The sequence below is a fragment of the Pezoporus flaviventris genome, unplaced genomic scaffold (genome assembly GCF_033815535.1).
Source record: "Pezoporus flaviventris isolate CSIRO_AGI_PZ_B2104156 unplaced genomic scaffold, CSIRO_AGI_Pfla_v1 ptg000031l, whole genome shotgun sequence".
Lineage (NCBI taxonomy): Eukaryota > Metazoa > Chordata > Aves > Psittaciformes > Psittacidae > Pezoporus > Pezoporus flaviventris.
In genome coordinates, this window is record NW_026892579.1 from 50,833,599 (window position 1) to 50,861,016 (window position 27,418).

Here is a 27,418-nt window from a genome sequence, read left to right on the forward strand (position 1 = left end):
TCAGGTTCTTAAAAGAGAATCCCCAAACTCCCAGTTCCCTTCCCACCCAAACAACAGCAGAAAAAATTGTGGTTTCATTTGGTAAAATGCCTGTGAATGCTAATAGCTCAAATCTGGACACTGCTTTCTGATAACATGGGTTCTGTAATGTTGCATAATGCACTTTTCATTCACCCTTGCTTGAGATTCTATTTGCTTGGCCAAATTTAGAGAGAAAGACAGAGAAAGGATGCAGTGAGTTATCTACAAAGCTTACTGATAGAAATGAGGAGCTGGGGAACCTGGGGAACTGTGTCGTTATTTTCCCCTTTTTCCTCCAAAGTATGATGCCCATTTACTCTCGTGCTGTCTGATTCCAATCCATTTGAATACTTGCATCCAATTGAAGGTTAAGCAAATAGTTTTCTACAGAAGAGGAGGACTTCCTTTTATAATGTGAAAATCTTTCTGCCGCCATAACATTGACTTTGCAAGCTGCAGTTTACATACACAAAGCCATTCACACACATTCAGGATGTTTTCTTGGCTTTTGCTAATGACCGTAAAGTCAATGAAATTAGAGAATAAATGATTTGTTGTAAATATTTAGTGAACTGTGACTAAGCACCTTTTAATAGAAAGTGTCAGTGTTTTAATTCCAGAGGCTAGACTGTTTATGAATAGTTATATTTTATAGGGTGCTTTGTCATGCTCACAAGATATTTACAGCAAATCTTTTTTTAGTATTTTTTTTCTTTTTTTAATCAAGAAAACTCAAAACTCATGAGAATTTCCTGAATGTACGAAGAAGGCTCATGATTGTACAGTGTGTCACTGAAAACAACCTTCCCTGCAGTTTGTATTTCCTTCTATCTTGATGGACTGGGGTTTCAATACCATACCTACCTTTATGCTTAATGCCTTTGTTGGAAAGGAGAGGGAAATGACAAGAGGAAAACATTCATGTGGTTCTAGAAATCTATTTATACTCCCTACTTTTCTGTAAACGTCCAGACAGATGCCAGAGAGAGTTCCTAACAGTTAGACTATGGAAGTCATTATTCATAAAATACAGAATCTTTATTTTAGTTGAAAAAACCCCACAACAAAACACAAAAAAGCCCCAATCAAGCAAACAAATAACTAAAAACCAAACAGGAAACAATCCCCCCCCCCAAAAAAAAACAAGCAACCCACCAGCTCTTTAATACTGTTTTTGTTGTTTCATTTTTAAGCATTACCTGCTGCTCCCTGACAAAGTAATGGAAGAACAGTAACCGTTAGATGATGATTAAGCTTCTGGGGAAGAAAAGGGAGGAAACCCCTTATACATGGAAGTGATTTTTCCATCCAGCTTTGTGCAATTTTGTGTTTTACTCTGTCAGGCATTGATGAGCAAATTTAGTCTCCTTAAATCCTTCTTAAGCTGAGGTTTAGGAAGGCCCTCAATTGCAGAGTCTTGGAAAAACTGCTCTGCAGAAATCTGACAGACGTTTAAAGCCAATAAGGGATTTGGTGTTTTCTAGGCATCAGGCAAAAAGCTCTTGAGAATTGAAAAAAAAATACTTGTCTCTTATCTGGAAGAGGGGGCGGGTGCTGCTTCAGTGAAGAGGGAGGCAAGGGCTCCCTTTAATACATAAAATCCCTATCTCCAGGGACTTTTCCTAAAGAAGAGTCACTCATATATAAACATCATTATTAAAGTAGTTAGCAGAATTTAGAAGGTCAATACTTAAATTTCTCTAATATTCAGTGTATTTTTCCTTAAAGGTGACATAAAGCATGACTGCACGGTTAGGCACTGTGTTCCCTCAGCTCTATCTTCCCAAGCAGATTGGAGTCAGTGTAGTTTCATGGATCATTAAATAACACTGGAAATTTTAAAAAGTGTAAAAAGAGATTTCTCATTGTTCAGTGAATGTTCCCTATTTCAAATTTTTTCATATAATATTTTTAAGTTATCTCCAGTTGATTTAGTGAGTCTCTTCTGATTAGTCAAAGACAAAATGAGAGTAAGGCAGTGGAGGCTAACAGGGAGATTTATTTGAATTCTATAAATGTTTTGAATTTTTAAGAAATAAATGTTAAAATAGCACAGTTCTAGTGGGTCATGGCCAAATGTTTTCTGGAAGACTTTTTATTTTCTACTTTGTAGATTGGCAAGTTAAGTCTGCAGCCATTTCTACTGTACCTAGTAATCTCCAATTACATTGTAAAGCTACAATTTTAAAAAGATGTATAAACCTGCCACAATCAAGGCCAGCGATATCACATTTTTTTAATCCCATTTATAGCTTTTGCATGTCATTTTTGTTTGTTTATTTTCTGATAAAAATATATATTTATTTCAGTGAATGGAGAAATAGAGGTGATAAGAATGTGGCTGTTGGGTGGGTTCCCCCCCACCTCTTAGCATGGAGATAGTGGTGTGCATCTTCTCCAATATACAGTGGTAAAGACCACCTCTTCTCTGACACGCTGCTGAATATCACTTCTGTTGCCATCCCTGGTAACCACACTAATTGCTTACATGGAAAAGGAATATTAGGAAAATATTAAGTGAAGCTAAAAATACATTAAATATGATATAGCAGCTGGAAACGGGGAAAGCCAGCACCTTCCACCAGCCAGATCTCTACGGACCACCAGCAAAGTGCTCCGGGGGCCACTGTGACCATGTAACCACATAACGTGCTTTGGAACATTTACATGAAATATCACCTCCTGCTTTTTACCTTGACCTCAGAAGACTTCCCCAGCAAATGATAAACAATAAAGTTACATAGTGTGCCCGAGAGACTTAGGTTCTAAATAAACTCTGTATGATGCCACACATTTTCTAGGAAGTAGAGCTTACCGTAGACCACACAAATCTCAGCCACGAGCACCATTGCTTGTGTGTTGAGTGATGCCAAGCTGGAACTCTTAAGAAGCGATGACTGTGCCTGGGTATAGAAGCACAGTCAGGGTGGTTTTTCAAAGGAAGAAGTCTTGTGGCTGCCCCCTCCATAGCACCTGGGGGGTACCCAGAGCGTGGCTCTTGGTCTCACTTCTCTGGCTCCAAAACTGAAAGGAAGCAAATGAGAAGTGTTCAATAACAGCTGCACGAAGTGAGATGTTAGTTACTCTCCTCTTACAGATCATTCTGATCTAAAAATTGCATTTTCTTTTGCGTCTCTAGTGATTCAGTGAAACCACAGCTTTTCTTGGAGATTTTGGTCTTTTCCTGAGTCCAGCCATTGCTTCCTCAGCTCCTAAGGAGGAAGAGGAACAGAAAAATGGGATGCTGAATCCCATTCCCTCAAGCATGGCAATTCCTGACTTCTGTCTATAAGGATTAATTCTTTTTAAAAACTGCTTGCAACCGAACATCTGTCAGTATTGGTTAGGAAGCTGCACAGGTACTTCATTTCTTCAAGAAATTTTTCATCTTCTGTCATAGAAATGTGCTATAAGTAAGTGGGAGAATTCATTGGAATGACTTTTGAACTCTGATATGCTTCTTTTTATTTTGGTAGCTCATCTGTTTTGATAAATAAGGGCATTAGGATTTTACCTGATCTCATTTCACATTATATTCCACAGATACAGATGAGAAAGCTAAGTACAGCAACCACGATTTTCTTCATTACCTCATGATAATGATTTTCTGGATTAACTCATGTACTGAGCATAACACTGGGTGGACTCTATATAAAAAAAAATAAAAATTCTTTTTTAAATGCTTGTATTTGATTACTGGTTTTGCCCCTACTTCAGCACCTGAAATTTGTAAATTGAAAATAGAATTTCATATTAAATTATTAATTCAGTCCAACTATAATTTTGTTGTGTTTTCTCTCCAAATTACCAATTATTCAAATCTCAATACTTGTCAATAAATAGTAAGCGATGCACATTTTGCCTGAATAAGCACAGCTCATGTTTGTCTATTTTTTCAGTAGGAAAGGTGAGAAAAACACAATTTTATTTTTTTGTTTTTTAAAGAAAGGCAAATCTGAATGGATACCAAATTGTCTTTTACACTGACCCCTTTTGGACTGCCATCACTGACCCCTTTTGGACTGCCATCAATACAGTGAAATAATTAACGGTGCATTTATTTCACATGATATTCTGTTGAGCCCTGCAAGAGCGATACATGTCCCCTTTTTTGTCTTTTATTCTTGACTCATAGCTTGGGCATGCTGCACTATAACTATATCCTTTTTAGTGTTCTTGTAATATTACTATAAAACAGACAGTCCATATTTGATACTTGTAATTTTGCTTCTGTCCTTTGCAAACTAAATATTTTTCATAATTTTGAAAATTCAGTTTTTGAGTGAAGACTTTTAAGCACTCATGCTTCAACCCTAATTTCCCTAGGAGAAAATCTTTCTAAAGTGCAGTTACTCATATCTTCTGTTTCCTACTTTTAACTGAGCCACATTTATTAAAAAAAAAAGCAATATTTTTTTTGAGACATCTAAGAAAGCTGCTTCTTATTTCCTTTTGATTATTTCTGCACTCAAAGTAATTATTTAATAATTTTAGTGCACATGGGGGTCAGTGTATGCCTGTTGCTTCTGTGTACACCCCCATCCTGAATTCTTTCAAGGGACCTGGTGTTAAAGAAGGGAGGGTAACTACCTATGCCTCACTTGGACATACGGAAAAATAGAGCTTTGGTCTATAGGTAATGTATAAAGGACTGTCCTTTGCCAGTATTTTCACCCTTGTTTTTTGTTTGGTTTTAGTTTAGGTTTTTTTTTTAATCCCATATATTTCAATAAACAATACATTGTGTCAGTAATAAAATGAGAAAACTTAATAAGGCATTAATTGTCAAAGTGATGATTTAGTATCTAAGCTCACTATAGGATAACTGCTAGAGAGCACATTTTGGATAAAATGAAAAACTGAAGTGTAACTAGTAGACACGGATGTGGTCATCTTCCAAAGTCCTTGCTTTTGTTTTTGTAGCAAGTCGATCAAGACTGGGGTGACTGTAAAACATCAATATTTTACAAAACTCTTCTTTTCTTGTTCCAAAAATTCTGCCAAATTGTACTTAAATGAAGTCTTCTGAGGAAAAAGCCTGCAAGAGTTCTTTACTATAAATACATTTTTGTGATTTTAAGAAGAATGGGGTATTTATAATGGATTGAAGCAGAGCTTCTCTGCTCTGTGTTATCTTTATAATGTTTGCCATAAAGTGCTTCCAGGCGACATCTTGACTTCTGCATTTTTTTTCTTCCTTTTCGTTGGTGCCTGGAACAGATTATTGTGGGTTATAACATTTTAAAACATCTAAGTAATCCATTTGAAAGCAGGAAAAAGCGCACGCCATTGATATGAAATTGCACTGACTTTCCAGAAAAAGATTTTATCACAGAACTTCCAGTTTCTTACTTCAGGGAGAAGGTTGAATGTTTTCATTTCTGAAATAAAATACTCTTCTAAAGCATTGTCTTTTTTATTGAAATCAAGGTATCTTTTGACAGAATTTTACTTTCAGAAAAACCAAGAGTATTGGGGTGTTCAGGGCATTCTGAAGTTAAACTTCAATTAAACTTGACTGTTCAAAAGAATTATTCTGTATTTTAAGCACTGTGCATGCATATCTCCTTCTTTGTGGATATATTTTATTTGTGCCTAGCGGGGAAATAATTTCTGTTTCTATTTTTCATTCACAGGTTCAGTGATAACACAGAGTAACTACTCTAATGGTTTGGGGTGGATTTGATTTTTGGTAATTGGGAGGTTGTGGTGATTCATTAGTTTTAGAAGGCATGAGCTGCCATGACCCTGAGATGTCAACTGTAAGAGCACAGATTTCCAAGCTATGATCTGTGGGTCACTGATGATCCAAAAGTCAAATTTTACAGAAGTTTTTTTTAATGGACATAATATTAAAAAAAAAAAAAAATAATCTAGAAATGCTGCAAATATTAATTTCATAGTTACGTTTTACAGTACTTACGAGAAATGCTGACATTTGTTATGTCTTTTGGTTTCAAATATTTCCATGTTTTTGATAGGTCATGTTTTTGACATCTGTTTATATTTCTACCTGTTATCACAGTGAGTACTGTAACATCTATCTGAAACAAGTACTGCAAAGATGAATGAGAATAGATGCATAGGTAGACTTATCATGTAATTTTGTTTTCCTATTAAAATTAGATCTAATTTGCTAATTTACTATTAAAATAAATCTAATTTGCAAAGCCTGATCTGCCAGTAGAGCCCTATACCACACCGCAATGGGAGCATAGAGGGTTATCCTGTCTTTTTTCACCCGCAGACCAGCTGTGGACAAGTTGCTCCTCTCCTCCAGGCATTGACTTCAGGAAATGTAGTAAAGTAAAAAATAAAAGACATCACAAAATGTGTAAACACCTGATACGGAAGGTTGTTATTTGAGAATTGGATATAATTATCCTAATTTAATACCCAAAGATCTCATTCATGAAGCAGTGATGTGACTTTAAAACAATGAAAAATGGTCTTGGCATTTTGAAGAATATAAAAAGAATAATATTATTTCTCTAAAAATTAGCATAAAGCATTCATCTTCGTATTTTGTGTCTTGTGGATTAGTTTAAATTGCCTTGTGGTTTTAATCTAGATTTAAAATAGCTAGGGATTTCCACATTTGGTTAACACTTATAACGTATATACACAGTGAAATGATGTTTTGACTTCCTGCTCTCCTCATCACTTTTTCACCCTGTCCTCTTGAGAACAGACTGAAAATTCATCTCTCTTGGCTTTGTTAAATTCCATTTGTGTTTGGGTATATTGTTGGGATGAACTTTTTCCTAGAGCAGAAATGACTGATCATAGTCCAGTCTACATAGTCTAGAAAGACAGTTGTCTCATTTATTTCCTGAAAAACTGAAACCCTTTGTGAATGAGCAAATGGAACATATTATGTTATATAACTGGAATGAATTATATCTTTTTCCTTTGCTAGTCATAAGGATTTGTAAAATTAATTTATGCTTAAAGACACTTAGCTGTTAGAATTTGGTGGATTCTGATTAGTACACAATGGTACTGAAATGGGGTCTTGCCACAGCTTTGTGTTGGGATAAATCTGCTGATTTTCAGCAGTTAGAAGTGTTTACTACAGTCTAAGAGGACAAAAAAGGAAACCCTAGACAAACCTGGGTGAAATCTATTTGTTTTTTACTAATAAATTGGACTTTTTAAAGTACCTGTGTTACAAGTCTGCCCATATTCTAGCATTTATTTATTTTACAAAATCACATTCATTCTCAGCCAATGGGTATTGTACTTACAGCAGTTTACAAAGAGTAACCAAGCTAGTTCAGTGGAACCATATGTACAAAGATTATTCTGCAGAGCTTCTAGAAAAACTCAGAAAATTAGGTTTTGATGGAACGTAGACATGCTCACCCTGAAAGATATGTATCTATAAATAGTTTGTTGGAGGTAAATCTGCATAGCATCTTGCATCAAAATTGACAATGTTTTGCATATTGACAGTTCCTAAAGTAATAGACCATGGGGGAGGAAAAATATTTTAAAAACAGTTTAGTCAAATGCATTTCCTAAGCTGTGTTTTTATATACATGAATTCATTTTTCATGTCTTAACTATACCTATAAAAGCTTAAGTACAGACGATCTTACAACACTTTCTGCTTGAAATTGGACTTTAATTTACATATTTATTCTTCCAGTAATAAAATATACAGTATTCTCCTTTGATTTTATGTATGATATTGCTCATGAAGAGAAGTCATGGCAAATGTGGGGTGTTCCTTCCTGAGGAGGGGAAGAAAGTAAGTGCCATTTCTGTCTCCAGAATGACAAGAGGATCTGGTTCATCTTCATTTTGATCCCTGGGCAGATCATCCTAGAAACCATTTCTGAGCCTGTTAAGGTGATCTGGAGTTGTGAGGAGACATTTACAAAGGGGAAATCATATGTGACCAACCTTATACCCTCCTGTGATGAAATGACTGGTACAGTGTAAGAGGTAAGAGCAGTGAATGCTGTTTCCTTGATTTTAGCAAGGCTTTTGACACTGTCTCCTGTAACATCCTGATATCCAACCTGATGAAGTAGATAAATGGATGGGCAGTGAGGCAGGCTGGAAACTGCTGAAGGGCTGGGTTTAAAGGGTTGATGCCAGCAACATGAAGTCCATCTGGGGGCGAGTTATTGGTGGTATACCCTTGGGATTGATCCTGGAGTCAATATTGTGTGATGTCTTCATTAGTGATCTGGATGATGGAACACAGTGCACCCACAGAAAATTTGTTGATGTTGCAAAATTGGGAGGAGTGATTGATAGACCAGATGGGTGTGCTGCTGTTCAGAGGGACCACAGGAGGCTGGAGAAATGGGCCAACAGGAACATCATGAAGTTCCATAAAGGGAAATCCCAAATTGTGCCCCTGGGGAGGAATAAACCCAGCCACCAAGGCTGAACATCTGGAAATAAGGTTTGCAGAGAAGGCCTTGGTGGGTCCTGATGAACACCAACTTGGGCATGTGCCAGCTATGTGCTTTGGGGTAGCATTCTGAGCTGCATTAGGCAGGATGTTGCTGGCAGGTGATGAAGGTGATCCTTCTCCTTTGCTCAACACTGGTGAGACCCATCTGGATTGCTGGGTCTGCTGCTGGACTTTCTGGTACAAGAGAGACATGGACATACATACTGCAGACAGCCAATGAAGGGCTATTGAGATGATTAGGAAACTGGAGTATCTCTCATACAAGTCGAGGCTTGAGAGAGCTGGGCCAGTTCAGCTTAGGGAACAGATGGCTCAGGGAGATGTTTATAAATACCTGATGGGAGGGAGTAAAGAAGGTAAAGGCTTTTTTTCACTGATGGGCACTGACAGGACAAGAGGCAGTGAGCACAGAATGAAACAGGAAAGTCCACTTGAACATAAGCAAAAATTTTTTTACTGTGAGGGTGGTTAAATGTGTGGGAACAGACTGTGCAGAGAGGTTGTGGAGTGGCCATCCTTGGAGAAACTGGACACAGCCCTGAGGAGACTTGTTTGAGCAGGGGAACTGGACTAGGTATCTCCACATATCCCTTCTAGCCTCACCTTTTCTGTGACTCATGGAGTAGCAGTGGTACAATGGTATTTTCTTTTTTTCCCTTCCCTCCTCCTCCCCCTCCCTTTTCTGTCATGCGGGACAGTAATTTTCCAGGTATGAATATGAAATTAGTGAGGCAGATATTACAGTGTTGTAGTTACAAACTATGCTGTTATACTAACAAAATTTGCCCTTTCTAAATGGAAAATTTTGGGTATTTTTTTGGTTTCAACAACTTATTGGAACATTCAACTTCAGCTTAAGAACATGATTCAGAAGGTTCATGCTTAAACAAAACACTTTATTGAGTCAAGACTGAATGACCTCCCAAGGAGCTGGGAGACTTCAGCATCTCTGAAATGCATTCCCTGAGGATTTTGTGTTATTCTTGATTTACGGGGGTGTCCCTGAGGACAGGGTTTGTCTTTATGTGAGAAGAATTGGACTTTTCATTTGGCAAGATGTTAGACATTGTTAATCCTGCTGTCTGGCAGACCTTACCATTTAAAAACTCATGGTGTAAACAAGCTGCTTCTATTTTCAGGTAAACAAAGTCACTCTTAGAAAGGTCTTGCCTTGTTTAGATCTTACCTCAGTAGTACAATGAACGGGACTGATGCCTTTGGATGTTTCCACCATAGTAACTGAGAAGTATCTGTAGTTAAGACCATTAAATAAGCATTAATACATTTTAAATAAGCTCAAAATAATTATTCAGTATAGATTTTCTTCCTCACTGGAGAATTTTAATAATTATAAGCAATAGTGAAGCTTATTTCAGACTGCAGATACAGAGTTCCAACAACTGTCTATTAGCTGCAGGTGACATACCATTTTTGAATGCCATCTTATTTTAAACTATTTTAAGTCACATAATCAAGATTTCTCTTTGTGTGGTTTTTTAACATCACCAGACCCCACAGTTCCTTGTTAAGCTCAGTTTTCCGTGATTCCAGCAGTTAAATTTCTGTGCCTTCTGAAATAATTACAGAGGGTTTAGCTCTTGTTTTCAGATGTTTTTTGTTGAATTTGCTCTCAGTGTTCCTTTTCTAAATTTTATCCCTTTTATTGTCACTATGTACTTTTGAATAATTAAATGGTATTATGTAATGTTGCTCTTCTTGTTATTTATGCTTTTCCAATATTTGCAGACATCATCACGGCTTAATTTTATACTGAAAGATAAAAAAAAACCAGCCCAACAAAAAGCATTTTGTAGCTGCTGTCTAAGTTTCTTCCTGTGCTTGCTGTTCTCACTGTCATACACATTTTGGGAAAAGCATTTTTCTTAGGCTGAATTCCTTTCAGTAAAAATTTGATGGTTTAGTAATCAGATTTTTAGAGTTAATATTACAGTATTTAAACAAGAGAACAATTCCACTTGCTGAATAAGTAGATGGTAATTATTTTAATAATTTCCTATAGGTTTTCTTGACTTCACAGAAGTGGGAGAGTAGGGAGTTACTGTTGTTCACATTATCAGGGTAGTGAGATACATCCTCAGTTGTTAGACACAAAAACATGACTAATTATCTAGCAAAGTTTAGGCCTAAGAAAGGAGAATGCATGAACTACCTTCAGGAGTTAGAGAAGCTATCAGTAACACCTTAAAGCATGGAGATACTGCCCAAAGGGGATGGGATGGGACAGACATACATGAACAAACTGGTAGAGGAAACAATATGGAAGAGATTTTTAAGTCAATACTGATTAACTCATCTTCATATGCAAAATGACATAGTGACTGTTAGCCAGTTAGCTGTGTACTCTATGGCCAGTTACCTATATATCTACCTAAATAGAAATTGCCTTTGTATGTATGAGCAAGTCCTAGTTTTGTGTCATCAATGCTTGTTTAAATACAAGTAGGGTTTGGGACTATTTTCAGTCAGTGGCAAGGGTGTTAAAGATGCTGGATGCTAAGTGGAATTAAGATGCTGAATTTAGTACCTGAAATATAGGCACTTCATGCATCCACATCTCTCTGTCAACTACAGGAATTTAGGTTTTTGTATGTATTGTTCTGAGACATATTTTGGCGATGTCCTAAAATGATCCATGTCATTTGACACAGACAGGAGGAAGTACCCAGATTTGAGGTGTGCTCTCAAGTCTTACAGTTCACATATAATGTATCTAGAAGAACATATGTAGCCATTATGATTTGCAATGTCCTCTGGAGAAGACTGTGTGAAATTGGGAATTGTCGACCCTGTTGCATTCTCTATTGACTGTGAACAAAAGGCTGACAACATAGATTAGATAGGTTCATTTTAAAAGGCAGCATGGTTCTCTGTTGGCTCTTGGGTCTTCATAGTAGAAAATGAGGGTATTCTGCTCTTCTCAGGTTTTACAATAACGTGGTTGCATCCTAAAGTGATTAGTGAAGCTGAGGATAGGAGACCTCATTGTTTGTCCTTGGAGCCCTTAAGTTAGTGCAGGGAAGAGTGCCATCCTGGAGTAAACTGGACTCTCAACATATCCAGAGTTTACTTTTTCAGCTGTTCTTTCTATGAGAATGTAAAAAACCCTGTATACTTTGTCTTTATGTAATTTGGGACTCAAATTTGTTAGTACTTTTCTGTAATGGGCTCTTGGTAAGTGGCTTTTGGTAAGTTTACACCACTCCTGTAGCAGGGAGAAGCTGTATTTGCCAATGTTAATGTAGACCTTGCTTGATTATAGAGCATACAGTCTGCGCAAACTGAAGTCTGTGATGTCGCTTAAATCACCATATATGGTTTCCTCTTCACATTCAAGACAATTCCCCTCAGTGCTGAGAGCAGATTCAGTTAAGATGGTGATAAACACTCCCAACAAGTCAAAAACCATGGAGAAATGAACTCTCCCATTTGATCCCTGCTTCCTGCCAGACCAAATGACAGCTTGGTCTAATTCTGCCAAACACATCTTAGTATGCGCAGTGCAGTTTGCCTTGGTCTTGCCCCGAGTGTGTGATCTGCTCAGTAGGGCTGTAACCTATCAGAGCAAATGGAGTTAAGGAGCCCTGGAGCTGTGAAAGGGTAAAGTGCAGTTAAGTTATTTAGAAGTTACCTCACAAGCTTTTTAAAACCACTGCTGGGTGATAACTGATGTACCAAACAGCACAAGATAATCTGAATCTCCAAGAGTTGCTTCTTGCAAAATGCTAGTATTTTCTTCCAAGTTTAGCCACTGAAGGACTTGGCAGAAAAATACTGGAAAATTACCCTAATTTTTGTAATTTCTGTATTAAAATTGCTGTAGGCTTTGAATGCTTGTTTTTATTGTAATTTAAACATATTTTTTCTAAACTTTAAAGAAAAAGCTAACACAGCTACAACTTACATTTTTATGTCACACTATGTTCAGTGTGACATATGAAACCTATGTAGACTTGGCTTCATTAATCCAAGCAGATAAATACATTAGCTGTGAACTCTGATTGGAATTAACATTACCTTTTCTTTTTAAATGGGCTTTGGTGGAAGCTACCTGTTGGGCAGATAAGCATATAAATAGCAGTATAAATTCCAGTTTTTTTTCAGGTAGTACTGGTAGATTGTGCTGCTTACTTAACATAACACAAAGTTTTAAATTGTTCCCTTTTTCATTAAGCTAAGGCAATAAACAAGCAAGATTGTTTAAATTCATGTCCCTTTACTAAGTTCACTGATGGTATTAGGAAGGAACAATGGCTACAAAACAGCAATCTGTCACATCATCTCTCTCTAATATAAAGTACCTAACAGAAATTTAGAAGTATTCCAAGATTCTGTTCTTTTGTTCCTCTTCGGCTCCCCACACAATGTGTCCTCCTGTCTATGTCTAATCAGTTTTCTGGTTTGGCACATTATCTCTCCTTTCAGACTATTTGTACCTAATTTGTTCAGCAGCTGCTGTGGCAAACAAAATGGAGAGAGAAGAGCTAGCTTTAGGTTTTGAGACTTTGAAAAAGGTACTGTCCTAATCTTTTCTCTGGGGTATCTACTGCACTGATAGCCTCCTTCCCATGGTCATCAGAAAGAAACGTGTAGTCTCCCAATATTCTCTTTTCTAAGGGACCGGATCTCCTAGTTTTTATGTCTTCATAGTCAATGTCTGATGGCACAAAGCTGAATTACTTCAACAAGCTGTACTACTGATTTTCCAAAGTTTGTTTTTACTGATTTTTAGCTATTTGCAGTGCTTGTCCTTCTGGTATTTGACTTGCTGGAAGTTTTCTGGATTTTCTTGAGCTCAGACTGTAAAACTGATTTTCTTTGTCACCACCTGCCTGTCAGGTCTCCAAAAATTCGTATATTTAGGAGGACACTTGCTTATAGTATGGAAACATCTCTGAGAACTAATATGCTGCTGCATATTCCAAGTGCATTCCTGCCAAACAGCTGACAAATTTACTGCATATTCTTACAATACTGCAGAGATGCGAGCCAGATATTATCCAGTCCAAATATATTTAGTAGTTGATTTGTCCTCTCTGATTTTATGGGATCCTTGCCTGGGTTTGAGTTTGTAACAGTGAATTAGCCGGTTCTATATGTTGTGAGCACTTATGTCTTGATCATATTATGCTTGGTTGATTGCATAAAAATGCAGGATGGGGATCAGCTTGCTGAGACAGGTTCAGATGTCATCAAGTAGTTGTCTATATGTGAGTTAAGTGTAAACCCATACGTTTATGTGTGTGTCTCTAGGTTCTCATTACTTGTTGCCTGAACACCTTCCAAGGTCCTTTGATTTCTTTTGAATCTCATCAGTATATTTTTGTGTGTCTTTCTCGATGTGCAAGTATTGCATTCACAGGCACACCTAGTCTAAGTCTGATACTTCAGCATATGTCCTAAGTTAGGAATTGCAGAATCCAGTGTCCTCAACCTCAGTCATTCAGTATTGGAAAGCCTCAACGCTCATATTCAGACACACATGCAAAGAGGTCTGTCAAACAAGTCCCAGGCCCTTCAGTCTCCCAGTCAGCTGGTGTGGACCTCCTGATCGCTCCAGTAGCCAAATCACAGACCCTCTGGTCTCTCCAGTATCCAGCCCAGATTTATGGCCACATTAATACATGTATCCCAAACCTATTATCATTATACTACTCAGGCTATGCTCCCACTTAGAATCACAGAATGGTTTGGGTTGAAAGGAACCATAAAGTTCATCCAGTTCCAAGCCCCTGCCGTGGGCAGGGACACCTTCCACTAGACCAGGTTGCTCCAAGCCCCATCCAGCCTGGCCTTGAACACTGCCAGGGATGGGGCAGCCACAGCTTCTCTGGGCAACCTGTGCCAGTGCCTCACACCCTCACAGGGAAGAACTTCTTCCAAATGTCTAATCTCAATCTCCCCTCTGTCAGGTTAAAGCCATTCCCCTTGTCCTGTCCCTACACGCCCTTGTAAAAGACCCCTCTCCAGATATTTTGTAGGCCCCTTTAGGCTCTGGGACCTGCTCTAAGGTCTCCCTGGAGCCTTCTCTTCTCCAGGCTGAATAAGCCCAGCTCTCAGCCTGTCTTCACACGAGAGGTGCACCAGCCCTTGGAGCATCTTCGTGGTCTCTGAACTCACCCCAACAGGTCCATATCTTTCTCTTGCTGGGGACCCCAGAGCTGAATGCAGGACTGCAGGTGTGGTCTCACGAGAGCAGAGCAGAGCGTGAGAATCCCCTCCCTCAACCTGCTGGTCATGCTTCTTTTGATGCAGCCCAAGATACACAATGTGCACCTACCCACTCAGGTCTCTCCTGCTGCTGGCATTGCAGGCACGTGGAATCCCATGACCCATAGCCCCAGCTGCATGCAGGAGCAAATAAATACATCTTTGCTAAGGATTTAAGCAATGTCTGCTTGTTCCATGTAAGATCTTCAGATGCATAAAACCTCCTCAGGTCTGAAGGCACCGTCTCTACTGCTGCAAATCCTTCATATAGGAATAGAAAAGGAAAGTTGTTAGGGATTTCTAGAAAAGAAAAAAAAGTCTTATTTCCCACCAGTCTGCCTCACTGCTGTTTACTTTTCCTAGGCTACATTCATCAAATTTATTCAAGGTGGTAAATTCTACATGAGCCGGGCAGCTTTGTTATAGTATGAACCCCATAGAAGCCTCAGTAAGGGAAACTATTTATTCTAGCTTAGCACACTCCCAGCCACCCTGGTTATACTTCCTTTCTGGCCAGGACAGCTTTGCAAGTCTGTGGAGGATGGGAGATGGCAGCAGCTTTGTGTCTCCACAGTCTACGCTCATGGTGGTCTGGCCACCTGGATAGCTCTGCATCAGGGTATTTGAAGCAAGGCTGTGCTGTGCCTGGCCCAGTACCTTTTGCAGTCATTTAAACCCCCAAGAACTGCATCAAGAAAAAGTGTTTTATCTATTTCTGTAGCTGCCCAAGATTTTGAGGTTCTTACGAATGTGGGTCCCTCCACTGCGAGTAGCTGTCGTACCTTAACGTACGCCAAGTATGTGTGTGCGTGTTTACACACAGTATACCATGATATTTCGCGCAGGCATTTAGTGGCTTGGATATTTCCCCTTTTGATGAGCCTGGAAATATTATTACAGGAACTTAAATAAATTAGAAATAGAAGCTAAAAGTAAACAATAAAAGAGCTGCAGCAGTCTTTTCTTACTCCATGCTACTATTTTAATCCTCCTGTGAAAATCTGGGTAAGTTGATCACCCCCTTGTAAAAATGTTTCCTTAAAACAGAAAAACCTTTGAAATCGGATCTTCTGAGAAGGTTTTGTTATTGTATGACATGTCTAATGGGTAGATGCTTTCATTATCAGGACAGTCTTCCATATCATTTTGCTGTTTTGATGCACTGATAATGTTATATTCTGATATATTTCCTCTTCAGTATTTACCTGTGGGGAAACACCTCTTTTCTGTTTTCAACAGAATTTTTATACATTTCATAGGAAGACTTGTTTATACTTTAGTGAACGGAAGGTTCTTTAAAAGACTCTAATGAACCATTAAAAGCAAAGCACATGTGAAATTAAATTTGTCAGTTATATTAAAACATCAAGTTTGGTTTCAGTTCCCAGAGGCAATGGCACCAAATTTTGGTTTCCTTTTTTTTTAAGGGTTTTCTTTTGGCTTTTAACCTACCTTATATTCTGCAACTTGGCAAAAATCTCAGACCCCTGACTCTTAGTTTAGTGTTTATTCTGCTATGGAGAAGTACAATGGCAAAAGTGATAAAAAAAAAAAGGGAGTTTATTAATTTAGCTACTTGTGGATTTGTAATGATTACCTCTGGCAGTAGAATGGAGTTAAAAAAGTTTGTGTTTGGTATCTTAAAGAATATTGTTCTAGAAGCAAGAAACATATCAAAAGCTATACAAATACAGTTAACGAGTATAAAAGCTTTATAGTTTTTTCGTGCCTAAAAAATCCTGTATCCATTGCAGAGAAAAAGGAAGTGGCTGTGGGTAGGTGTGGTGGTTTTTACTTTTCGCTGAAACCACCATGCTAGCATCTAGTTTTCTGTGTGTGGGAAAGAAGTTGGCAGAAGTTACGTGGGAAAACAGTGAAGGCAAACTGAGATAGAAATAGCTTTGAAGGTAGAGTGTAAGGAAGGGAGGAAGACAGTAGACGCATCTGAAACTTGATTTTCTATGTAACCAGGTAGTGCCGCTGATTGTTGCATCCCTCTTCTTCACATTTCAGCATCAACTCTGACATACCCTTTTGCATCAGAAAGGAGCAAGATTTGATATCTGTCTCCTCTCAGATCAACATGCTGCATCTTGATTGCATCTCTTCTGCTTCTTGTGCCATTCAGAGGGACTGGTAGTTACTTGTGAGAGAGACTTCTAAGCGCAGACAGGGAAGGCATCTCAATGCAGAGGCAGCATCCTGTTTTGTTCTTGCACTTTGGTGTCTTCAGAAAAGAAAACTAAAAACCTTTCATTTCTGTGTGTGGAATGCTTAGTAAGACTGGGAACAAAAGGTACATTCAAGATGAGAATGCTGGCACCAGGTGTTACTACTGTATCACACAGTTTTATTTTTCATTTTAAGGCTTAGAAAAAAAGAAAAATGACTTTTCAATATTAAAAGGCCAGAAAGTAAGAATGGTTGTGATAACTGGGTCCTGTTTGGTTTTATATACCTTATGAGATGAAAAAATAATGTAAATTTTAATGCGAATGTACACACGCAGCTCAAAAAAAAATGTTTATTGTATATGAGCACTTGTTTTGAGTCTGTGATGTTTCGATTATTATTTTAAATTCCAGTGTAATATGGTAATAAATATTTTTTAAGCAAAGGATGCTGCAAATACAGGATTACTCCTGGTAGCATAGGAGTACTACAGCTTTGCCTACTTTTTTCAAATGATTCTACAAACTGGATTTTCTTCTGTTTCCTCAATTTTTCATATTTTCACACCATATGCTTTACATTCTTGCTCTTTTCCTCATTAATAAGATTACTTTGGTTTATATTCCTGCACCATAATGGGTGATCAATTTCTGTACATGCAGGTGAATTAAGCTTGCTATTACTCATACTTTTTTTATTCTTCTGGAGAACACCAATTTTGTTCTTTTTTACTCATTTTCCTAACATTTCAATAAACCTCTTTCTTCCAGGTTTTCCTTGGGAGATGCTCGCAGGCCGCTCCATGAAACTGCAGTACTGGTTGAAGATATTGTCCACACTCAGCTGATAAATTTGGTAAGAACATAGCTGATAATGTAGTCTTTACTCTCAAGCTCCTTGAAACAACATGACATTTTCATGATCAAGACATGAAAACAACAAGACATTTTCATTTTCAAGATCAAGACTAATAACAGATTGTTCTGGTTTTAGAAACAAATAAAACACAGAAACTGATGGTGATGTTTTGGCCTCGGTAATCTGTAGTTTACCATTAGGCTTGCAGATGGAGATTGTGCACTTTGCTTACGGTTATATACTTATATATATATACATATATATATATATATTTGTGATACCTGGAACATCACCTAACCTGGGAGTAAAGCTGATGTATTTTTTTGTTTAAAACTTCAAGTTGTTGAAAAGAAAAAACTGGCAAGTCATGTGAAGACTTCATTACTAATTGTTCATGTTCTAGTATCTGTGTTAACGCTTCATTTACTTAACATGTTCTAATATTCTTATTATTTGATGGCTTTATTTTTATCAAAAATAATACAGAAATACAATTTCTTTTTCTTACTGAAAGCCAATGAAAGAGTTGTATGAAGAGTCTGTTTCAAATCTTGTCTTTCAGAAACAGCTCTAAATTGGAATCTTTTAATGGTTTTTAATTGAAGTTCAACATTACCTTTTAAGAAATCAGGGACAGTATTTTATACCATGGCATGAATCTGCCATCTGACATTTTGTACAGAAAGGTGTACTCCTATATTCCACTTGTGGCTTGGGAAGGGGACATGTGGTATGGGAAGGTAGCAAATGTTTTCTTCGTTTATCATACTGATTCTTCAGATGAAATGCCAGCAAGTATGTATGTAGACATTGCATGGAACTACTGTATGTAAATAATACTAATACACATTATAGCTAACATTCACATACGGTGAGCCCCTGGATCCGTTAGAGTTCTGAGCTACAAGTTCCTAAATCTTTTCTATAATGAGCCCTTTCAGCAGTCAGGAGCGTTTTTAAGTTTCAAGCTAGATTCTGTTACTACATTAACTAGAATTAAAAACTTCTCTAAACTGAAAAAACTCAGAATGAGGCAGACCACATATTATAAATATGTGTTTATATATAAAATATGCATACTATTTTATATACACATAGAATCTTAGAATAGAATCATAGAATAATTAGGGTTGGAAAGGACCTTAAGATCACCTAGTTCCAACACCCCTGCTGTGGGCAGGGACACCTTACACTAAATCATATCACCCAAGGCCTCGTCCAGCCTGGTCTTGGACACTGCCAGGGATGGAGCATTCCCAACCTCCCTGGGCAACCTATTCCAGTGCCTCACCACCCTAACAGGAAAGAATTTCCTTCTTAGATCCAATCTAAACTTCCCCTGTTTAAGTTTTAACCCGTTACCCCTTGTCCTATCACTACAGTCCCTAATGAAGAGCCCCTCTCCAGCATCCCCATAGGCCCCCTTCAGATACTGGAAGGCTGCGAGGAGGTCTCCATGCAGCCTTCTCTTCTCCAGGCTGAACAGCCCCAACTTCCTCAGCCTGTCTTCATACGGGAGGTGCTCCAGTCCCCTGATCATCCTCGTGGCCCTTCTCTGGACTTGTTCCAACAGTTCCATGTCCTTTTTATGTTGAGGACACCAGAACTGCACACAATACTCCAGGTGAGGTCTCACGAGAGCAGAGTAGAGGGGCAGGATCACCTCCTTCGACCTGCTGGTCATGCTCCTTTTGATGCAGCCCAGGATACGGTTGGCTTTCTGGGCTGCAAGCGCACACTGAAGCCGGCTCATGTTCATTTTCTCATCAGCCAAAACCCCCAAGTCCTTCTCCACAGGGCTGCTCTGAATCTCTTCTCTGCCCAACCTGTAGCTGTGCCTGGGATTGCTCCGACCCAGGTGTAGGACCTTTCACTTGGCATGGTTAAACTTCATAAGGCTGGCACACTCAATCCCACTGTCCATGTCAGCAACGAAGATGTTAAACAAGACCGGTCCCAACACTGATCCCTGAGGGACACCACTTGTTACTGGTCTCCAGCCTTACATTGAGCCATTGACCACAACTCTTTGTGTGCGGCCATCCAGCCAGTTCTTTATCCACTGAGTGGTCCATCCATCAAATTGATGTCTCTCCAATTAAGAGACAAGGATGTCATGTGGGACAGTGTCGAACGCTTTACACAAGTCCAGGTAGATGACATCAACTGCTCTACCCCTGTCCATCAGTTCTGTAGCCACATCAGAAGGCCACCAAATTGGTCAGGCAGGATTTCTCCTTAGTGAAGCCATGCTGGCTGTCACCAAGCACCTTGTTGATTTTCATGTGCCTTAGAATGCCATCCAGGAAAATCTGCTCCAAGATTTTGCCAGGCACAGAGGTGAGACTGACTGGTCTGTAATTCCCCGGGTCATCCATTTTCCCCTTCTTGAAAATGGGGGTTATATTTCCCTTTTTCCAGTCGTTGAGAACTTCCCCTTGACTGCCATGATTTCTCAAATATGATGGCCAGCGGCTTCTCATCTTCATTCGCCAGCTCCTTCAGGACCCGCGGATGGATCTCATCAGGACCCACGGTCTTGTGCACATTCAGATTTTTAAGATGGTCTTGAACCAGTTCCTCTCCTACAGTGGGTGCAAGGTCTTCATTCTCACAGTCCTTGCATCTGCCTTCCAAGACTTGGGTGGTCCGGTCAGAGCCTTTGCCAGTGAAGACTGAGGCAAAGAACTCATTCAGAACCTCAGCCTTCTCCAAATCCTGTGTAGCCAGTTCTCCTGAGAGCTTCCTGAGGAGGCCTGTATTCTCCCTAGTCTGTTTTTTATTTTATATGTACCTGTGGAATCCCTTCCTGTTATCTTTAATACCTCTAACTAAGTTTAATTCTAACTGGGCCTTAGCTTTCCTAACCTGGTCCCTAGCTTCCCGGACAACATCCCTGTACTCTTCCCAGGCCACCTGTCCTTGCTTCCACTTATTATAAGCCACTTTTTCCATTTGAATTTTCCTCGGGAGCTCCTTATCCATCCAAGGAGGTCTCCTGGCCCTCCTGCTGCACTTCCTTCTATAGTTGGGATGCAACACTCCTGTGCTTGCAGCAGGTGATCCTTGAATATCAACCAACAGTCTTGGGCCCCCCTGCCCTCTAGGGTTGTATCCCATGGAACCTTCCAAAGCAGGTTCCTGAAGAGGCCAGTGTCTGCTCTTTTGAAGTCCAGGGCAGGGAGCTTGCTTCACGCTCTTCTCACTGTCCTGAGGATCTCGAATTCGACCATCTCGTGATCGCTGCATCCAAGGCTGCCCTGGAGCATCACATTTCCAACGAGCCCTTCCCTGTTGGTGAGCATGAGGTCAAGCATGGCACCTCTCCTTGTCGCCTCCTCTATTACTTGCAGAAGGAAGTTGTCTTCTACACAATCGAGGAACCTCCTGGATTGCTTGTGCCGGGCCGTACCGTCCTTCCAACAGATGTCAGGGTGGTTGAAGTCACCCATGAGAACAAGGGCCTGTGAGCGTGAAGCTTTTCCTATCTGTCTATGGAGTGCTTCATCTGCAGGTTTTCCTTGATCAGGCGGTCTGTAACAGATCCCCACAGTAATGTCTCCCATAGCTGTTTTCCCTTTAACCCTGATCCACAAACTCTCTGTTAACTGCTCACCTGTCCCCAGACAGAGTTCCATATTCTCCAGCCTATCCCTAACATAAAGGGCAACTCCCCCTCCCCACCTGCCAGGCCTGTTTTTTCTAGAGCCTGTAACCTTCCATTCCAACACTCCAGTCATAGGAGCCATCCCACCATGTTTCTGTGGTACCTATTATATCATACCCCCGTAGACGTGCACACATCTCACATATACATATACATACACATATACACATAATACGTGTATATTATACATAAAATATTTTTAATTATAATAAATAATTTATATAAATAAATCTCCCCTTGCCCACTGTTTGCCTGCAGACAGCTGTTTTCCTTCAGCTTTGCACTTAATCCAGCAATTGTTCAGTGGCTTCCTGGGTCACAGCAACTGCTTTGGGGTCTCTTCCAGCTCCGGGCAGTTTCTTTCTGCTTATACCTACTCAGCCCAGTGGTGTATCCCTGTCTATGCAGTCTTGTGGCACCTTTGTGCTGTGGTTTCTTTGCTTATTATGCTCCTCTCAGTCTGTCCTGACCATGCCGTATGGCTTCTGGTGAGGACACAACCTGTCTCTCCTCTCTGCAGGTTTCCCACTGGTTAAACGTGCTTTGTAATTCTTATTCTAGCTCTATCTACTACAAAATATCATTTTCTTTTTGTTAATGAATGACCTCCTTAATTTATGCAAACTAATGCCCATGGCTTCACTCTTCTTTAGCAATAAAGCGGTGGAGACCCTGCATTTACATCCCACCGAGACTTAGCTGAGCTGAGCTTTACATCCAGACGTGTGTTTTGAGAAAAGGCAACCTGCAGCCATGTGGTCTTTGCACTTAAATCAAATGCGGGCAAGCACTTGGGGAAGGACCGTGACCCAGGGCTAACCCTGTGTGGGGTGTAGGGGCATGTACGATTTCCTGACAGAAGGAAGAATGGGAACAGAGTGGCAGATAAACAGCTTTTCTAACCTTTCCCCTCCAAGCCCAGGACAGCACTTTATTTCTGAGGAAGTGAAAGTATCTTTAATAGCTCATTGCTTTGACCTCTGACATTCACATGCCGGAACTCTTAAATCAGGAGCCTTTTACATGCTCCGGAGTTCTGATAGGGATTTTTGTACATTTGTCATCCTTAATAACTGAACGTCCTTACTGAGCTGTTACTACGTAGCTATATTAAATTTTCACTTTATATGTAGGTGTTCATGTGGATGTATATTCAGTACAAGAAATAAAGTATTTCTATAGTTGAAGCTGACTTGCAGATGTAAATTTATTGCTTACTACCTGGATTTTGTCATATTTCTCATACTAATAGACTACATATTCCTCATTATGTAATTTAATGATTTCTTCTCAAAATTCATGTTCATTTTCCCATCCATAATACATGTATAAGGCTAAAACATAGAAGTTACTTTTATGCCTGCAATAAAGCTGGCACATTACAGACATCTTTCATAGTAAACATTTGTAAGACCTTGTACTTGTTGATTAAGTCCAGGTTTGAGCTTCTGAATTAAAAAATAAGTTGCCAGTGTGATTAACCTTGATTGTTCGACTTTTGATATCTCGCAGGTTTATAGCTCTAGCTCCCTATTTTCAAAGTTGATCTGAACTCCATTAAATCAGGGTCTGGTTTGGACAGATTTATACGGTCACTGCTTCAAACCACTGTATACTTCATGAGGTCCGGCTGCTATAGCCGATGACTGCACTAACAAATTAAATTCTTGTAAGGCAGTGGTTTTAAAGTCTGCATCACATTTTATGATTGATGTTTTGTGTGTATTTTGAATGATGTGTACACTGTTTTACATTAAGTGTAATTCTGCTAAAAGTATAGGCCTATGTGTAGAAGAAAATGAGCATCTCCAGAGGAGGATTCGTGTAATCCTAAAATTAGTTTCCAAGTTAGATGAGATGAATCTCTTGAGGAATTTATTTCATCAGCTGACAACTAAAGGGACCCTTTGACAGCTGGCTGGGGTTTGAATATCTAGGAGACAGGCATAAAAGTTGAGAGAAATATTCCATCCAATTTGTGTCAGAATGCTAGCGTAAGTTTGACTTTTTTTCATATATTGTAATTATAATACATGTATTGTTATTTGCATATCAAGCAAAATCAAAAATAGAATGAAAAAGTTCAGTTTGTTTTTCCATAGACTCACAGAATGGTTTGGGTTGGAAGAAACCTTAAAGATCATCCAGTTCCACCCCCCTGCCATGGGCAGGGACACCTTCCACTAGACCAGGTTGCTCACAGCCCCATCCAGCCTGGCCTTGAACACTTCCAGGGATGGGGCATCAAGCATAATGTATTTGAAGAGCACAATGAATTTACATTTTAATATGAAATCAAATTCACCGACTGACAGTGTTTGTTTAGTAACTGATCTGTATATATTTATAGATCCTTTAATGTTACCCCTAGGCCTGTATTTGTATGTGCTAAGACCAGAGGTTCTAAACAAGACTACGTTGTTCTTTATGGTTGAGTATGAGTAGCAGATGTCTGTCACAGGGAAAATTGTGCTTACAAAAAAGGTTCAACAGGGAATGTAAAAAGATGTTAATCAGGAGGGGTCAAGCCTCTAAATTACTTACCATTTGACATGAAACAAGCCCTCTTTTAGTTTATTCTTTCATCATGTCCAGCAATCCTGATTTCTTAGTACCTTCTCTTGGTAGGGCCATAGCTCCACATTCATGCTTCAGATGTCACATTCAAAGGCTAAGAGAAGATAAGAGCATGATATACTACTTAAATCAAAAAGGCTATTGAGGAGTTAACTCCTTGTGCTGGGAATGTATTGATGGGCATTTATTGCTGGGCATTTATTATCAGAGTGAACTACCACCGATTTATTCTCTAGGCATGCTGAATACGGTATTAGGAGCACAGACACCTGCTTTCACTGAAGTTGGGTTTTCAGGTTAGCGCTAGATGTGAACTTCAGTCCTTTACGTTTTGTTTCTGAGCTATCAAATGGCTTCTGAGAAGAGATAAGTTTTGGTTTTTGCAAAGCAGAAGACATTTTTGCAGTAGCACAGAGTTCAGCAAGGGACTATGAGGAATACAAACCAAGAGTACAGATATGCTTATAAACAGCAGAGCCCAAAAGTTCCTACCTACTGGTGAGTAACCTTATCTGTCCATGAAAGACTGGTGCTTAGGGAGAAAGCCACAGCACATCGCAACAGCTTTAGACTGCATCCTTTAAATGTTTTATCCACCAGTATCTTTCTGGAGACTGTCATGAATGATGGAATTCATGTTGATAGAGTTGTGGTTTATCCCTGTCAGCTAATGTGTGTCTGCTAGAGCATGGACTCTAATGTCTTCAATTGATGTCAAATGACTTAAGCCCACTTAGTTGGCTTTTTTAGCATGCAATAGTGTCAACTTAAAGGAACTTCAATTGCCTTCAAATTATGTTGTATATGATATCTGGTGGGATTTTTTTCATCACTTATCTTCCTATGGAAGAATTTAATTGCATACATCTTGTGCTTCTAACTAGTATTTATTGACATTCTACTCTTGCTTCCTTTGTAGGAGCATGATTAGGGTCTCATGTTACATATATATATATATACATATAAGAACATTTTGCTTATACACATAGATTTTTTTTCTGGTTTTATTACTATTGGAAATTAAATGCCTTTTTCACAAATAATAGAGTTAATTCAGAATCAACCCTTTGGTTTCAACCAGAGCTCAAAATACAGGTCTGCAGGTGAATAATTTATATTGGAATATGTAGATTATTTTAAACTGTGGCCATAATTCATAGGTAAAATGCAGTGAGATGTAGAGATTCAGCAGTGTGTCAGGTCTTCAGTAAGTCCATAGTAAATCCATCCCTTGTTTTTTATAGTAGGGATTTAAATAAAGATTGGGTAAGCATTTGCCACAACTAAGAAAAGGAATAGTGGAAATACAGAGACAAGCATAAGGGTGAGTTTAAAATGCTAAGTACTTAATCATGACCAGCGTGAAATTTTTGTTTTCAAAGGGCTGTACATTTTCTGGATGAATGTGTTGTGCTTTCTTTGCTTCCCAGCTTTATCCCTGCATCTGTTCACAATTTCATTGAAGTTTGAAATTAAAGTAAAAGGAGGAGGGAAAGCTCACCATCAATTGCCCGTCCAAAGAAAAAGACAATGGCAGTTGGAGGGGGGAGTAGGAAAAATGATGATTTAAGCAGAAACGAGGCTAGAACTTACTTGGTTGTTTACAGCCTGCTACTACAGGTGTTTTTTTTAAAACCAAATCACACTCATTATTCATTCACAAGCTGGATTAGTCATTTTAATGTATGTAACCTCTATGCTATTCTGAAGCTGAAGTCCTACAGGCCCAGGTTTGTTTCCTGCGCTTAGAACTGTTTAGACTTGTGACCTTTATACACATAATTGTCAAATTTCTGACATTCCTTTTAAAAAAAGAAAGAATCGAAACCAGCTTATTCGTTAACAGAAATTGCCCACTGATAAAAACAAACAGTGTGAAGTACTGTTCACTCTTGATCCCAAAGTTATATGCAACTGTCACTTATGCCACTGTAGTAGCAGGAAAAGTCCTTGTTTTATGAGTCTGTTTTAAAACAGTAATAAAGTTTCCTGTGCAGGACATTAATTAGAGGGGTTATCAAAATAAGACAAACTAATATAATTTGTGATTGTACAAAATAAAGGAAGTCGAGGGTACCATAGGGACCTAATGAATCACAGGATGGAAACAATCTTCTGGCTAGCTAAACATTCAGACTTTGTAATAAGTCACAGGGTGTATATACAACTCAGCAAACCGGAACACACTGTGTGTTTACATGAATGGGATAAAGGAGTTCACAAAAACCATCTGGGAAAAATCCATCGACTATTCATTCTGTTCCTACTGTAGAGTAAATTAAACAACACACATACATTTGCAGCAAACACATGGCATACCTGCCCTGGAAGAAATCAAACTGGAAAATAAGTCTGTAATATAAAAAATTCCCTGGGTACCAGCCGTGTACATTTGTTAGCATTTCCCACGTGAGATGGAAGAGAAGGTACTTTACCTCTAGCAAGAGGTAATTAATTGCTTTCTGTGCATTTCCATCATTTAAATGTGGTCAGTATTTATATTATGTTATTACATTGGTAGGAGTGAGTTGGGGTGGGTTTTCTCTTTTGTTTTTGTTTTGAATGGAAATAGCAGGTTTGACATTAATTTTTGTAGTCACCATTCTCAAGACTATTTTGGGGCCATTTGTATTATTTAATTTTTTAAAATATATATGACTTTAAAAGGAAAGGCTGTTTAAAAAAAACACTTTTTTTGTTCAATTTACAGAGTAATGTACAATAGCTTTTGTTATTCCTTTTTTATGTACATTGAAAAAAAATAAATAGACTCAACACATTCAGTAACCATTTTATAGAGATCAGATGCTTTGACTCCTGTACCAAAGGACCTCAGTGACAGTGTGTCTTTTATTTGTGGGAGAAGAGGACACTGGTTTAGAAAGGCCCACATCAGACATAAGACACCGTTTTTCCCAATTTCTTAAAAAAAACAAAAAATAAAAAAATAGATTTTTTTTTCCTAATATTCCTTGATTGGCTTTACTTAAGCAAATGAACGGTATTTTTTCTTTAATATATTAAGGTATTACAAAATGTCTTCTAAGGAGAAGGAAAAATTTAATTGCAAACAATATAAAGTCTCTTATCTGACTTTTGATGTAGTCTTGCCTTTTCTTCATTCATAATTTATATGAAAAGTGGTGTCCTGAGTTTTCTACACTACTTGTCCGTTGTATTCAGATGCATTTATTCCAAAGCACAGAATGTACTTCAGGAGGCAGTTCAGGAGTCCTAGTTAGGGATTCTGGGCTCTCTCTGTCCCTTCTCTTCAGATGAGAGACTTTTCAACAGACTTGGTCAGGTGTTTTCTTTCCCATGAATCTTTCTGCAGAGTCAACATGTGCTATGAGACAGAGCTGCTGCTTTTTGCTTTTTGCCTGTTCATGCAGAGATGCTGCTCATCATCCAGTGTTGAGGGACTTCACTGATCCAAGAAGTGGAAAAATTAAGACACTTTCATT

General features: G+C 38.8%; 1 protein-coding gene across 5 annotated transcripts in view; it reads left to right on the forward strand.

The window, feature by feature from the left end:
* SUPT3H (SPT3 homolog, SAGA and STAGA complex component) overlaps positions 1 to 27,418 on the forward strand; it is a 273,957-nt gene that overhangs the window by 115,657 nt on the left and 130,882 nt on the right. For all 5 annotated transcript variants that reach the window (XM_061460998.1, XM_061460996.1, XM_061460997.1 and 2 more), the window contains exon 3: positions 17,623 to 17,707. In XM_061460998.1, the coding sequence (XP_061316982.1) occupies positions 17,623 to 17,707 (85 nt within the window). The remainder of the gene's footprint in view (positions 1 to 17,622; positions 17,708 to 27,418) is intronic.